Source organism: Paroedura picta, chromosome 1 (assembly GCF_049243985.1).
Source record: "Paroedura picta isolate Pp20150507F chromosome 1, Ppicta_v3.0, whole genome shotgun sequence".
In the NCBI taxonomy this organism is placed as follows: domain Eukaryota; kingdom Metazoa; phylum Chordata; class Lepidosauria; order Squamata; family Gekkonidae; genus Paroedura; species Paroedura picta.
In genome coordinates, this window is record NC_135369.1 from 101,042,677 (window position 1) to 101,058,985 (window position 16,309).

The 16,309-nt window shown below is 45.3% G+C and overlaps 1 protein-coding gene across 5 annotated transcripts in view; it reads right to left on the reverse strand.

The window, feature by feature from the left end:
* The window catches only part of SASH1 (SAM and SH3 domain containing 1), a 776,849-nt gene that overhangs the window by 159,538 nt on the left and 601,002 nt on the right, over positions 1 to 16,309 (reverse strand). The window contains exon 1 of one of the 5 annotated variants that reach the window (XM_077350380.1): positions 667 to 1,326. The exons of 3 other annotated variants lie outside the window; for them this stretch is intronic. In XM_077350380.1, the coding sequence (XP_077206495.1) occupies positions 667 to 771 (105 nt within the window). In that variant the 5' untranslated portion in view covers positions 772 to 1,326. Of the gene's footprint in view, positions 1 to 666; positions 1,327 to 16,309 lie in introns of those variants that run through there. One more of the 5 variants, XM_077350409.1, reaches the window with a different exon arrangement.

Here is a 16,309-nt window from a genome sequence, read left to right on the forward strand (position 1 = left end):
AGCGTGTAGGGTGGTATGTTTACACTCCGCCCCAAAGAAGATAGCTTAAAAACTACGTATATGTGTCCAAACTCTATGCTAAAACTATTCAGAACTATTGTAGAACTGGATTTGAATGGCTAAAGGCAGGTGCTGAGGATCATCAAAGTCTTAGTATAGCCAGCCCTGATTGAATATGGTGTCTTCATATCTTTCAACTAAAAATATCTCATCCTAAAGGATGACCGAGATAAGCAAACCGAACAAGAGCAGGCTAGTCACTAGGCATCCAGTACTACGACGGCTGAGTTTAGTGGCACCTTTAAGATCGACAACGTTTTATTCTGATTCTGTGTCGCTTATCCCACCAGGCGGACACGCTTTTAACAACAGGTGCTGTTCAAAAGGGGCAACCGGAGTCGTCAAGACTTACTACGAGGCACGGGCTTGGTAAACCACACGGAAGCCCCTTTGCAAGCAAGAAAGCAACGACCAGAACGCGAAACTATTTCTTGCATTCCTGCGAAAGTGTTGTCCTTTGGAAATCGCTCTGGGCCCCCGAGCGGAGGTGTCAAAGCCATCATCAGCCTCGGCGCCGAGGGAGCGCCCCTTCAGGCCAGGCTCCCTCCGCCCATGCAGCCCTGTGGCTCCGTCCCCGTCAGCTGGTTCCCCCCAAAGGGCACTCACCAAGATCCCCATGACATCCGTCCAGAGCCTGGAGATACTCTCGGGCATGGTGCTCTCCGCCTGGGGCTCCGCGCCTGGGGCTCCGGCGGCTCGCTCTTCCTCCATCGCCTCGGCAAGCGGAGCGCAACGCGCGGCGGACGCCCAAGACAAGCCCGACCTCCTGCCTGCCCGCAGCCGACCCTTCCTCAAGCCCTCGAGACCGGCCAGCAGCGCAGCCCCTGCAAACCAGACCCCTCCCTCGGCCCCCTCACCATGCCTCCGCCGCCGCCCCCTCCCCTCAGCGGCCACCTCCTCCGGCGCCCCTCGCTCAAACCCCGACCCGTCCAGGACCTGCCATGCCCCGCACAAACTTTGCCTGCTCGGAGCGGTAAGCAACAGGGTGGCAAACGAGACAGGTCGGAACCACTGTTCCCCCCCGCGGGGGAGCTCAGAAGAGACACCGATGCCTCTTCGGGAAAATCCCGCCCCTCTCAGCAGGCAGAAAAAGCTTTTGCTGGTAAAGCTCTCTTTAAGAAGTTTCTGCTGATCAAAACAGGCGCCTGGGCTTTGATTTCAACTCTTAGGCAGCAAACTTATCCTCATATTCCTCCTCCCTTTCCCGAATGGGCTCGCCCAGCTCCACATGACTGCCCTCTCTGTCTCTCTCCAGAGAAAGCTTTTAGCAACAAAAGGTGCTCTGATGTCAGCCCCTTTGCATGGCAATGAGCCCCAGACAGGCGAACAAATCGCCTGTTGAAAGCGCAGCCTCGCTGAAGTTCCTGGTGGGCCCCAGTTTCGAGCCACGCTACAAAGATGTTCACTTAAAGCGACTACCACCCAACGGGGTTAATGTTTAAGCCATCCCAGCCTCCCTTCCCTGGGCCTGCTACCTCAAGTTTACCTCAATTTCCACTCCCCCCTAGGAAAACAGGCTTTGAAAACTTAATCCTTCCACTTTTGTCTGACTGCCATGATGTCTTGCTTTTCTCAGCCCAGGCACACTCCGTCTCTCACGTTCAGCTTCAGAGCAGGCTAGTGGTTGCCTGGAATGCAAGAGTTGGACTCTATGTATTTTTAAATATAGTAAAATCTATTTCACACATTGTCCAGAAGCAAACCCTTGCTTGCTACAAAATGTATACTCAACAGAGTATAGACCAAATACAGTGCTCAAAAGGGAAACAGAACCAGTCTTCAGTCCCCCATGACAGTATCTGCATGATATACATATTTGCAAATGTGTCTCTTGCATTTAAACTTCATTTTAGGCGTACCTCTTCAGCCTACACTCGAAAGTTGAAAGTGTTGCTTGATGCAGACCTATATGCAAAGCAGTGAATTGGCTGGCTGATCCTGTTCTGAGTACCAGATACCAGTATATTGGGTGGCATATTTGCATAATCATTCTTGCACACTATGATTTATCTCTGATTTAAATAAAGATTTAAAAAGGACACAGAATGCAACCGCCTATGAAAATACTGAGGAATGTATTTATTTATTTTTGCCCCAAGATAAGTAATCAGGTAAACCAGCTGCTATCTCTGGTGAGTGACATTCACAATGCCATGCAGGAATATATGAACCCAGTGTACACAGGCTCCAGCTACATGTAATTATAATCTAAGCATGCTGAAATCTATATGCATGGGTATATATCATCTAATTTGTCGATGTCACCCAAGTACATATCATGGTGTATCCGTCCACACATCCTCCCCAAATGGCTCCTAATTCTAAGCCCTCGCCTTCACAACTTGACATCTAGCAATCACCATGATTTCCCCTGAGGCTGATGCAAATGTGAAATTGTAGGATGTTATGACTCACAATATATGGTGTCAGTCCACATGGTGAGTACTTGTAGATAGTATGACTGGTTTCAAAATTACTTCCCATGGAGAAGACAGTAATGTATGGATTTTTACTTTCAGTAGTTCCATTAAGTCCTAGAGGAAAGCTCAAATCTGGTGACTCAACACTAGCTAAATCATTAGGCCATACATATTGAGGTGAGCCCTAAACAAACTGCTCTACTCCAATATTAATTCGTGTAAGAAGATTACCTATCCTGTTTCTCATATGCTGAGGTTCTTTAACACCCCTGATTTCAGGAATGTAAATGGAAGAAATACCATACCATTTGAGAAGTGATCAGTAGCAATGAACCTCAGGAAACACAGTCATATGTCCAATTCTTAGAAGCTATATGAAGACAGATATAGGTAGGCTGACCATATTTCCTTGATACAAAAATGGGTTGCAAAATGGGACTGGGGTTAAATATCCTGTATTCATGAAAGTAAAATGATTTACAAGTTTTATAAAAGTATTGAGCTTACCATTATACAAAATATAGGTGGACATAGTAAAGAGGAACTATTTTTCACCAAGATCATGTCATGAATATTTCTCCAATGAAGTAATCTTATGGAGCAAAATCTGGTCTTTCAGCACCTTATCATAAAACTTCTTACATTTCATGGCACAATTCTGCCTTATAACTAACATAGCCCGCATTGTCTCAAAAATGGCAAAAATGTTGGGACTTTAGGACTTGGCTTGGTCCTGAATCCCTCCAAAGAAATAGATCTGCAGAGTAACATACTGTTTTGAAAGTTTGCAGTTATTAGTTACCTTTGTGGATGAGGCACAATGCTTTGAGGTTTAAAAGATAGTAATCTTTACTGGGAAAGATTATTTACAAATCTATATTATATTCGTGTGCTTTAGTCTCCTTGCTGAAGCAGAGAACAAAGCTTAAAGAGTAGTTACAAAAGCCGCACATTGCAAGCCCCTTTGGCTGGGCTGTGAGCAGACTGCATGCCCACACATCAGCAGATGGAAAGAGCTGCTCCTTGCTTCTGCAAAGCACACTGAACTGCTCTTCATGAAGAGAGAGAAAGTGGGCAGGAGCCCAGTTTTAAAAAAAGAATTTTCAGAGCACATGGCTCAGAATTCCCTAAAATTCACCAATGACCATTTGAAGCCATCAGTGAGCACACAAGCACAACTCAGCTGCTTAAGCATCTTCGCCAAATTTCTTGCTGATTGCAATTTCAACAAAATCAGGATATTTCTTCCAAGGATAAGCCAACCGGGAAGGACAGTCTATAAAAATAAAAATTATTATTATCATCATCATGTAAACAACAGTCAAATGCACAGTTGCACATACCAATATAATCATATGTGAATCTTATCATGTTTTTCACATGCCAGGCTTTTTTTTTTTTTTTTTTTGAGAAACCCCAGGATTTTTAAGGCAAAGTTTTTAAGTTTTAAAGACTACTGGTTTAAGGAAAATTATTCCCCCCTCTCCCACAATTCATTTTTATTCTACCCTTCCTTGGTGTAGAGGTTAGGAAAACGGACTTCTAATCTGGCCAGCCGGGTTTGATTCTGCACTCCGCCACATGCAGCCAGCTGGGTGACCTTAGGCTTGCCACAGCACTGAGAAAACTCCTCTGACTGAGCAGGGATATCAGGGCTCTCTCAGCCTCCCCCACTTCACAGGGTGTCTGTTGTGAGGAGAGGAAAGGGAAGGTGAATGTAAGCCACTTTGAGACTCCTTCAGGTAGAGAAAAGCAGCATATATAAGAACCAACTCTTCTCCCTCCATGTTCATTCCCCACCTCCAGAAAACACAAATGTGTTTTGCCTGCCTGATTTGTGAGAGGCTGGACATGGTACCTGGAGCCCCAAAGTAATTTTGTGTAAATGCCTGAATGCATGCATGCCTGGATGATCAGGAGAAGGCTGCTTGATCATGCACACCCCCCCTCCCATTCTTTCCCCACCTCCAGAAAAGAGAAACAGGACTGTGTTTTGCCTGCTTGATCCCAAAAAGACTGTCGACACTTTAAAGAAGACTTTATTTTACCCTTGACAACGTAGCTTTGCAGTCCCACAGCAAGGCAGACTGTGCTATTTAAAAAATAAATAATACTCGGAGCAGGAAATATAGAGGGGAGGGTGGGTGTGAGGGCAGGACAACACTACAGAGACTATTGTGCCTTTGTCACTCCACATGGGGTTGCCTCTGGTTGCTCACTGATGGGATGCAAGATAAAAAGTGGCAAATCCACTTTTTGCAATATCCCTCATCCAGAGGCAAATCTGGGCAAAACTTGAGCCAGCTCCTGGATAGTCTTGGGATGCAGGTGATGTCATGTGGAGGGGGCTCTAAAAACTGCCAGCAACCAGAGGCTGTCCAGGGGCAGATTCCTCATGTGGAAACAGCCCCAAAATTTTAAAAATACATCCTCTTTTTGCTTCACAAAAATCAACTTCCACCCAAGAAAGCAATTATGCCAATATTGTACTGCTCTTAAGGTGTGGCTGGACTGAGTGTACCAAGGCAAAAACAGTCATCTCATAGCATTTACCCAATTCTAAACATAGAAACTTAAAGATGATTTCATTTTCCTGAGCCAGAAGGGAAAAGGAAAGGGTCATATCCTTTTGTTCTGACTACAGATTTTCTTTACAGTTGCAGTTACAGGAATACATTACTTAGGAAATAGCCCCATTAAGTGTTACCCAGAACTACCCAGCATCTTTCTGAACTAAAAATCTAGCTTCGTGGGTTTAGTGTCAATCTAAGAATCATAATTATGTTTCCTTTCACTGTGCTTCCTCAAGCCTCAGGAGCCTATAAGCATTGTTTTAAAACCCGGTTTTATCATTTTGAAACAATGTAATAAACTAAATCGAAAACTAAAATACTGTCCTTTTCACTGGCAACCATCAATATATTTTGAAAGTAGTGTTCATGCTTTCCAACAAAGTTCTGATCCTAGCAAAAGATTAATTTTTACCCCCAAATTATTAGTTATTCAGTCATGTGATGTGTTCATGAACTATGTCATAAACCATATTTATGACAAACAATTAGCTAAATCATAGCAGTACATAATAAATATGGCTGATTGTTGTGTTTCAACAATGCAGCATAACAGTAACCTGTTGGAAGGGAGAGAAACTGTGGGATATGCTTGTCCTTGAGTACAAACTCTATGTGAATGACAGGGAAAGCCATACCAGAGGAGGTGTTGCAACTTGCAATGAACTTCAAGAAGGGCATAATGTCTAACAAACTAGAAACCACTGTTGCAGTTGACAATACTGGACCTCAAAAGTAATTCAGTACCTTGAATGTGCTATTTTGAGATGGAAAATGAAATCAAGGAGGCAAAGGAGAAGGATGTGTAATAACGGGTGACTTTAACTACCCTTGTGCTGAATGGATAAATACACGTGATAGGATCTCCTAAAGCCAAGTCTGGGTCCAGAGGTATCTTACCCTACATGGTTTTTTGTTGTTGTTGTTGTTGGACATACCAATAGAATAGAATGTCTAATTTCCTCACACTGCTCTGCCAATTACCTGTTCCCACCTGCTAGGGCAGACTTTCTCAAACAGTTTCGTGAAACTCTGGAGTTTCTTTATGGCCCTGGAAGGGTTTCCTGAATGGGTGGGAGTTAATTAACTTTAGTATAGTTTAAAAATGTGTTAAACATTTAACGGGTGATATGACCATATATGGTCACATTGACCCTCCTCCCCTCCCAAAATGACCAATAATGGGCCTAGAGGGGGTGGAAAGGGGAGGGTCCTGGGTGGGCATGTACACAGCCATGCTTCCCAACCATATTCTGCATGCTTGCATGACTTTGGGGGTTTCTCAAAGCCTGAAGACTGTTTCAGCGCAGTGGTCCCCAACCTTTTTATCACCGGGGACCGGTAAGTGCTTGACAATTTTACTGAGGCCTGGGGGGGGGGGTAGCATTTTGCTGAGGGACGTCACCGCCGCCTGAGCCCCTGCTCTACTTGCTTTCCTGCTGGCGCCCCTGACTTCCCACCGCCCGCTGGGGGGGGGCACTGCCAGCAGCAGCTGCGGAGTGCCACGCCAAGGGGGAGCCCCAGCCATGGCAGCCGCTGGAGAGCACTAAAGGTGAGCTGGCGGCAGAGTGGCAAGGCAGCCCCCGAGGCAGCAGCCGGGGAGGAGGACAAGGAGGATCCGTGGCCTGGTACCGACTGATCCATGGACCGATACCAGTCTTTGGACCAGGGGTTGGGGACCACTGTTTCAGGGGTTTCTCAAGGGTTAAAAAGTTGAGAAAGGGTTTGCTAGGAAACGGGTCATGCTCTTCCTCTGGGCTGTTCCTGGACATATGATTTAAATGCTTTCACAAGGGAGGGCCTACCCTAGGCTAAGCTAGACCTCTCTTCTCAAACCAGCCCCAGGGAATGGTAAGGCTCCTGTTGTGGGTCAGCCAGGCACTATTAACCATGAAGAGTTATAGGACTTTTCAGAAGAGGAGTAGGCATGTGAAGGAGGTCCGAGCTCACAGTCAGTTACAGACAGCCTGCTACAGAAAGCTACTTCTGCCCTGACAACAATTCATAGCCTGATAGCAGCATCTCAGCTGTTTGGCTTCATGTTTCAGAATTAGGAAGCATCCCACCATCCACCTCACCTCCCCCATCTCCAAAAACAGATGGAACGTAGACAGAGGAGGGTTTGACATATGGTGCTTGAAAGAAGGCAGAGTATGTGATTAGCAGCCCAGAGAACCTGGATACAGTAAGGGTAAGTGTGCATGCACCTACATGATGCAATCAAGCTGCAAGACAAGCATCTGTTAGAAATGTCAGCAAAGGGGGGAAACTGGCTGTGGAAGCAATGCATCATCTTACTCCAGACCTCACCACTACTAACTCATGAGTCTGACCTTTTGGATTATGCCTGGGCTCTGACTTCTGGATTTGTTCCCAAACCTGTTCTTGCTGCCCAACTGCTTGTATTTGACTTGAAAGCTGGACTCTGACCTGTCTAGCATGTTCCAGGACAGCCCCTAGGCCAATGAATACTTGACTTCGATTAGTAAAAGACCCATTTTCCCTGAACTTTAAAGAGCTGGCTGATACCTGCTGTTCCTGATCCCCATCTGAGATGCCCTGGGTCCTCACTCATAGAAACTTAGCTGGACTGGCTTTTGCCATTGAATATGATGCTCCTGAGCAGACTCTGTCAAGGCCACAACCTACTGCAACCTGGATGACAATATAAAATTATGGATAACAGAGTAATAGTATACAAAAAGAGAAAGGGGGGGTTATATAACAATTATATATATACTAGCAATTAAGACCACTTTAAAAGGGACATCGCTCCCCCCCAGGAGTTGGAGTGCACGCTACTCCCCTATCCTTTCCTCTTCACCTCTTTGATAATTGGGGGAGGGATGGGATTTTTAGCCGTCATGTTAGTAGATTGATGTTTTAATGGGAATTTTAATGGGGTTAGTTATTGTGACCCACCTCGAGCCTGTCGGGAGAGGCGGGAAATAAATCTAAAATAATAATAATAATAATAATAATAATAATAATAATAATAATAATAATAATAATAATAATAATAAGCAGGCAGGAAGGAGGGGGAGGGGATGGCCCCCCTTAACCTGCTGTCACTACAGGAAGTGGGAGCTGGGGGTAGCCCTCCTGGCAGCTCTGGTGGCAAGTGGGGGCAGGGAGCCTGGAAGAATTACCCCCATCTTGGGAGGTCTTGCATTGTGGGCTGGGAACAATCAGGAACCCTCCCTATGTGCCCTGAGTCATGGGCACTCAGGGCACATAGCTGGCAGCAGCCCACCCCCCACCACCGGACGTGTCTTGGAGGGGGGTGAAAACAGAGGCAGCCACTTTTGCCACCAGTAGCAAGCAGGCTGGGGTAGCCGGGAGAGTGTGGAGAAGGAGGTGGTCATGCATCCCCTGCCCAAGTAGGAAGTAGGGCCCCCGCCATGCTCTCTGACCTCCAGGCATGTGCTGCAGGCAGCAGGAGTGCAAGGGTATGCTCCTAGCCAGGGTTACCCCCTGCCTCAGCTACCTGGACTTGGCCAGGTGACAGGAAGGCAAGCACATTCTGTACCCCAGCCCCACTGCATGCATCAAAGGCCTTGAGGGCAGGAAGGGCAATTGGGTCAGGAATAGTAGTGGGGCATGGTGGAGCACAAGCAGAGGCATCCTCCCAAAGTCCATGTAAAGTAGGAAGCACAGCAGCATGTGTGTCAAGCTGGCTTGTAAACTGGCAAGCACAGGGACAGTGGGTCAGATGGGGTCATGGCGAAGGCTGCTTTAAAGGCAGATGCAACCAGCCACCAAACCCCAGTGCCCACTGCTGGAGCGTGGGGTAGAGAAGGCAGCGTGGTAGGCTGCCTGAAAAGCGGGGTTGGAACAGGCCGTAGTGACCCTCTGCCCGCTCACTGTGGGAGTGTGGAGAGAGTGGCGAGAGCAGGGTGGAGGAAGTGTTGGCAAAGGCTGCCACGAAAACTGGCATGGTGGCAGGAACTCTGGCCCTGGTGCAGAAGCAGGAGGGCAAGTGGCATAGCGGGGCTGGATCAGAGTGCACACCTGGCTTCCCAGCGGTCAGGCCAGAAGGCATGGGGGCCGTGGTCTCCTGGCCTTGCATGGAAGTTTGGAGTCCTGTGGAGGAGCACCAAACCCCGGAATGAGGCCACCAGTGCTCCTTGGTCCCCGTGAGGGCAAATTGGAGGCTCCTCAGTGCTTCATGATGGTGCACCAGCTCCTGTGGGTGGCCTTGGGAGGAAGACTCCCCCATGAGGGCCAATCAGAGGGAAGGCCTTCCTGCTGAGGGCCAGTGAGAGGGCCAGCACTTTTTATTCCAGTAGTTTGATGAATAAAATCCCCTAGTTTTTTTACAGGAAAGATCAATTAGTGTTGACATCCAATTAGCAACTGTGTTATCTCTTCAGCAGCATAGTGAACCGTTCACTTTCCATCTTACTTTCCATTCAGCAGATACTGCAAAGGTGAAGACAAGCATCTTCCTGATATGCAACCATATCAGTGGGAAGTAGTGGGAAGTGGCAAGTAGTGGTAGCCAAGATGGGTCATCAGTCTAGCAGGCACAGTTCAGGAAGTCAGACAGAGCTTATGATTTTGCTTTGTGTATGCTTGGATAATGAAGTGTGTATCTGTAATCTAGACTAAATGCATTAACAAGGTTTATGCTACTAAACCCAGGGCATAAACTTAAATACTGAAATTATTTGGTATTGGTCAGTAATGAGTTCTCGTGCCTACTTGTGTATACAATAAAAATATATTGAGAAAAGTTCTTTAAATGGGGCATTTTGTTTGATCTTTTTTTTTACAGATAGAAGTTATATTTAAAACTGATAGCACAGATTTCATAGATAAAATGTACTAATTTTAAAAGGAACAGTTAAAACAAATCAATTATAATTATTTTTCCATTTCAACTTATCTATTTCCCTTTATGTTCAAGCAAAGAGCCATTCATTTTAACACATTGCATTTACCATATTATAGCTTATGTTAATAACTCAGCATGGAGCCATAAAATCAATACACAGTAGCTCAATATTTCTAATTCAGTTCTCCCTCAATTACATCTGTTTCTGCAACAGGATTAATAGCTTGAGCCTCTGTGCTACCTCTTGTTACCTTGTGAACAAGAAATAAATGTCCCCTTCTAGAGAACAAATATAAATAGTTTTACCATTTATAAACACCAAAAGATTAACTAGAAATTCACAACAGAAACTAATGTTTTCCTAATGCAAACATCTTAAGAGAGAGAATATCAACATTCTTCTTTTTAATTATCAGAGAAGATATCAGAAACATTTGAATCTAAGCTTGAATTAACAGCAAAATGAGGAATTTAGCATTACCGTGCTCTATGCATGATCATTTCCCTCCCAGAAGACTATGATAAGGTTTAGATCAGGGGTAGTCAACCTGTGGTCCTCCAGATGTTCATGGACTACAATTCCCATGAGCCCTCATCAAACCTGTGGCATTTGCACTGTACCTATGGTTACCAACTTGCAAGTGGGTCCTACTGTCCTCCCAGAATTACTACTGATCTCTGGACTACAGGTGACACTTCCATAGGATAAAATGGCAGCTTCAGAGGGAAAACTCTATACATCACTTCTAAATGAAATCCTTTCCAAACTTCTGTTTTCCACAGGCACTGTCAATCTCCATTGTCCAAAATCTCCAGGTACTTCCCAGGCCAGAGTTTGCAACCCTAAATATATAGATTTAATTCAGAATTGAGCTTGTGATTTTCTTTGTGCTACTCTATTTTAACAATGGTTGGCTACTCCTCAAGACAATGAAGAGAGCAAGATAAATGCATGAAGCATATGCATTCCTCTATCTAGTATAACTTAGAATATTGCAGATATTTGACAGTAACCCATATAAAATGAAAAATAGATAAACATCAAGAAGCATATTTATGACTCCTTCAAGCTTCAAAAATGAGAAGGAAGACTTCATGTGTGGACCCATGCCATAATACTAGAACATGGCATTTTAACTGTCATAAATCTAGTGAGATTGTAAAGTCCAAACACATATACCATATCCTGAAAATATTTAAGGTAGGTGCTTGGAATGGGGAGTAATTTAGAAAAGTAGCTGCTTCCAGTCAGGACAGCTCAGCTGGAAAGTAAATGCGCCTGTCAAGCAGTAATTAAAGCAAGGAGAGGCCTTATATCACAAACCGTGGATTTTCAAGACTGGCCAATCAACTCTTCAGATTTGTTTCAAAGAGAGACAAAAGCAAGTGAGTACAGGTTTCAAATATGTCTCCAAGCTATTTTCAGAATTAATATTTTAAGAAGTTAGTGAACAGAAGGAATATTATCAGGGGGAAAGGATAAGCAGGAATTTTTCTCTTCAGAACCAGTCAAATGCATCAGTGGAAATACAACAACTTTTGAGGACTGAGAACTTGTGTATAAATCAACATTTTAAGGGGGAAGTTTTATTTTACTTTTAGAGAAAATCTGCTGCTATTTCTACCCTCATCCCTACTCCAAAACAAAACAAAATTTACCACCATTATTAGATTAAATAAATTCAAAGAAGGAATTTGCATCGGAAGCTATTGTTCTTGTTGCTTACTTCAATATGTACTCACTACTGAGATCAATAAAGAGCTGTTTGTTTACCCAAGAGCCTGATGTTCTTTCTGATGAACCCATATATTTTATACCTCCCCTCCTCAAATCCCACCCTCTCCAGTTTATACCTCTCAAAAATCTCTAGGAATTTAATAACCTGGAGTTGGCAAAATTATCATCTTCCTATCCAACAGACAACCCACTTTTATCTGTGCCTCTTTCTTAAGCTCCCCCCCCCCCACAGCCTCTATCTAGGAAATCTGTGGCCCAGTAGTGTTGTACCAAGCACAGTTGCATGGTTGGAGACCCTGAAGGACTTGTGGAGTGGCACCTCACTTTTCCCTGTAGACCCCTCCTCACACTATTTCCTCTTCCTCTGTTGCAGCCAGGCTCAGTGGGGTTGCTGGCCTCCTCTGCTACAGCAGCCTCCTCCTCCATCATGGCTGGACTTAGCATGCTTCTATTGCCAAGCTGGGCTGGAATGGCTCCTTTTGGGCCTAGTGGGCTCCTGGGTTTTGTGGCTGCTGCCACTAAGCCCAGTGAGGCTTCCCTAGCTGTACTACTGCTGCTGAAATCAGCATAGCTCACCTGCCCCACTGCTGACCGTCTGGAGTCTGCACAAGCAGAGAGAACTACTTTACTTTTTGAGGGATTTAATCCCCCCCCCCCCCCACAGTTTTTTAATTTTCAGATTTTGTGCTGGAAAATCTGTTTAGCCTCTGAGTGGCCCAACCCACAGATTTAGCTATCTGCAGCGGAGGTCACAAGTGGCTAATAGTCAATATATGATAAATGACACTGTAAGCATGTCTAGAATTAAATCAAGACCATTCATTATAAGGATGTAACACTGTGATCCCCAAATAATTTGACTGACATAATTTCATCTCCTTAATTCCAAGAAAAGCCAACAACCATAAGCTATTTCTAATACATATGTGCCAACCTAATTAGGTTTCAGGCACTACAGATGTGAAAGGAAAAAAGGTAGACATTAATGGCAATGAGAGTTCAGTTTGTTTAACTCAGAAGTTATAGAATGTTTTTCGGTCTCAGTTGCTCCTGTTTGTCAGTTTTCCTTTCTAATAAAGAAGACAAAATGTATGCATTTAAATGATCAAGTTATTCCTCAAATAGACTATTTGATATTCTTAGGACACAGGAAATTTAGGGATATGCAAACAGCTACCCTCAAGACACTGAAAGCTGTTCTTAAGCTGACGTGTCATGAGCTCGGACAACTGAGAGCACGTGGAGAGAGCTACTGGGGAGAGTTGCTGCTGACCAGGTGAGGCTATTGTTCTGCCTGGGTGAGGTGATTGCTGGGTAATTGTTGGGAGGCTTAAAAAGGGCTGCTCCTCGCCAGAGGCGCGAGCAAGTAACAGGTTTGCTGGATCGGGGAAATTCGGTTGATGTCATTTACTTGGATTTTAGTAAAGCTTTTGACAAGGTTCCCCATGATGTTCTGATGGATAAGTTGAAGGACTGCAATCTGGATTTTCAGATAGTTAGGTGGATAGGGAATTGGTTAGAGAACCGCACTCAAAGAGTTGTTGTCAATGGTGTTTCATCAGACTGGAGAGAGGTGAGTAGCGGGGTACCTCAGGGCTCGGTGCTCGGCCCGGTACTTTTTAACATATTTATTAATGATCTAGATGAGGGGATGGAGGGACTACTCATCAAGTTTGCAGATGACACCAAATTGGGAGGACTGGCAAATACTCCGGAAGATAGAGACAGAGTTCAACGAGATCTGAACACAATGGAAAAATGGGCAAATGAGAACAAGATGCAATTTAATAAAGATAAGTATAAAGTTCTGCATCTGGGTCAGAAAAATGAAAAGCATGCCTACTGGATGGGGGATACGCTTCTAGGTAACACTGTGTGTGAACGAGACCTTGGGGTACTTGGGGATTGTAAACTAAACATGAGCAGGCAGTGTGATGCAGCGGTAAAAAAGGCAAATGCCATTTTGGGCTGTATCAACAGAGGCATCACCTCAAAATCACAAGATGTCATAGTCCCATTGTATACGGCACTGGTCAGACCACACCTAGAGTACTGTGTGCAGTTCTGGAGGCCTCACTTCAAGAAGGATGTAGATAAAATTGAAAGGGTTCAGAGGAGAGTGACGAAGATGATCTGGGGCCAAGGGACCAAGCCCTATGAAGATAGGTTGAGGGACTTGGGAATGTTCAGCCTGGAGAAAAGGAGGTTGAGAGGGGACATGATAGCTGTCTTTATTTGAAAGGTTGTCACTTGGAGGAGGGCAGGATGCTGTTCCCATTGGCTGCAGAGGAAAGGATACACAGTAATGGGTTTAAACCAGTGGTCCCCAACCTTTTTATCACCGGTTTAAACTTCAAGTACAACGATATAGGCTAGATATCAGGAAAAAGTTTTTCACAGTCAGAGTAGTTCAGCAGTGGAATAGGCTGCCTAAGGAGGTGGTGAGCTCCACCTCACTGGCAGTCTTAAAGCAAAGGTTGGATACACACTTTTCTTGGATGCTTTAGGACAGTGGTCCCCAACCCCCGGTCTGCGGCCCAGTGCCGGCCTGCGAAGGCCTCGGCGCTGGGCCGCAGCTCCCTCTTCCCGCCCATCCCACAGCGAGAAGCTTGCCAGGCTGCGAGCAAATCGGCCGCCAAAGCGGCCAATCAGCTTGCAGCCCGGCAAGCTTCTTGCTTTGGGAGGGGGCTGGAAGAGAAGCTTGCCGGGACGCAAGCTTATCGGCTGCTTTGGCGGCTGATTTCCTTGTGGCCTGGAGGGCCGGCATGCTGGCGGCGCAAACGTGCACGCCAGACTTGCCGTGCATGCACGTTTGCGTCCGGGGGCGCAAACACGAACGCATGGCAAGTCTGCGCATGTGCGTTTGCGGCGGGGCTGCCGCGCACGTGCGGGGCCCCGGGTCGCTCTCTCCCCGCACCCCTGCACAGCGGTCCGCAGCCTAAGAAAGGTTGCGGACCACTGCTTTAGGATGCTTAGGGCTAATCCTGCGTTGATCAGGGGGTTGGACTAGATGGCCTGTATGGCCCCTTCCAACTCTATGATTCTATGATTCTATGATGCTGTGCTTGCACAGACCTTTTAATACTTGCCCTGTGCTTGGCTGGTGCCATGTTAAAGAGGCATGACTACCTTACCTTGTATCTAATTTTAATCCTGCAATTAAGCACAATTTTCCACAAAACTATTTTTTTAAAGAACTAGCATTGTTTTTTTCACCTCAAGACTTCAGTCATGATACTTACTGTATTCTACAATATATGGACATCTTTGGGTGACTTCCAGTCCTGTCATCTTACATCTTCTCACCAGACCAATTCTCCAACTGTGCCTCCTAATGCTGTGTGCACAATATGCTGCACCCACATGACCCACTGCTAAACTCCCCACTCTTCTTCTTGTCTCCTTCCAACTTCATTACTGGGGAGACATTGAATGTACACGGATAGTGAAAAGCTGCAGGGTAGTTTTAGAAAGGGCAAAAAAATTCCTCCTATTTTGTTACTCTTCTGTCAGCCTTTTTCCTTTGATAAATTAAAAATCTGAGTCTTGTGAAAAATAAATGCTATTTTATGCATGTAGCATGGATGCTGAAGGAGGAAAAATGTGTGAGGTGTATAGGGGCTAAATCTAAAGCATCAGCTTGTGTGAAAGAAATATTTTAATGCTCTTGACGCAAAGCTAGTTCAAACCATTAGGTTTTAAAAAACGTATTTTTTATATATGGTTTCAGAGGGTAGCTGTTTTGGTCTGCTATAGAAGAGCTAGATTTTAGTCCGATATCTAAGGCTGTCAGCCTCCAGGTTGTAACTGGGTCTCTCCTGGGCGTACAAACAATCTCTAGCAACAGAAACCGGTTGCCCTGGAGAAAATGGTCACTTTAGAAGGTAAATTCAATGGTATTTACTCCATTAATGACTCTCTCCTCCCCAAACACCAGCCTCCTTAGGCTCCCCTCCCCAGGTATTTCTCAACCCAGAGCTGGCCACACAACAAATAAGAAGTGCCTATCTGATAAAGGGAGCTTTGTCTCTTGAAAGCTGTCAGTCTGAAAATCTTGGTGGTCTTGAGAGTGCTATGGGACTCAAATCTATCTCCTCATATTTGGCAGCTTTGTTTGTCATCCCAGATGAAGTGGGATTTGGGAAAAGAGCATTTGTACAACTATTTCCACGCAAGGGATTTGCCCCTGCCCAGGCTCTCATTGTTTGTGGGTCTTAATGTTGCTTCCTCATGACTTGGGAAGCAAACTGTATCTCTCCAGTGATTGTTGTGAGTTTTCATCCCCATTGCCCCATGATGAGGGAATGCAGAAGAATCCACTTCCCCTTTTTTGTCACAGTGCACAATGTGGCACAAACAGGGACAAGCCTGTCTGAAAGGAGAAATGTACAACAGTCTTGCTAGCATTTTGCCCTCCCTCTCACCTGCCCTCCCATCTCCATTTCTGGATTTCTAATTATTTTTTTAAATGGCGGAGTCTGCATTGCTATGGGACCACAAAGCGATGTGCCCGTGTATCAGTGGGAAAAAATGTACTGTCATGTTCTCATCAGTGCGCACAGTAATATTGGGAGAGGACAGTAACCCTATCTAAAACACATTCATGCTTTTGTTTCCTGGCAGTTGGGCATGAACAGGGAGGGGGGGGGCACGTGATGATCCAGACCTTTCCCTATTAGCATGA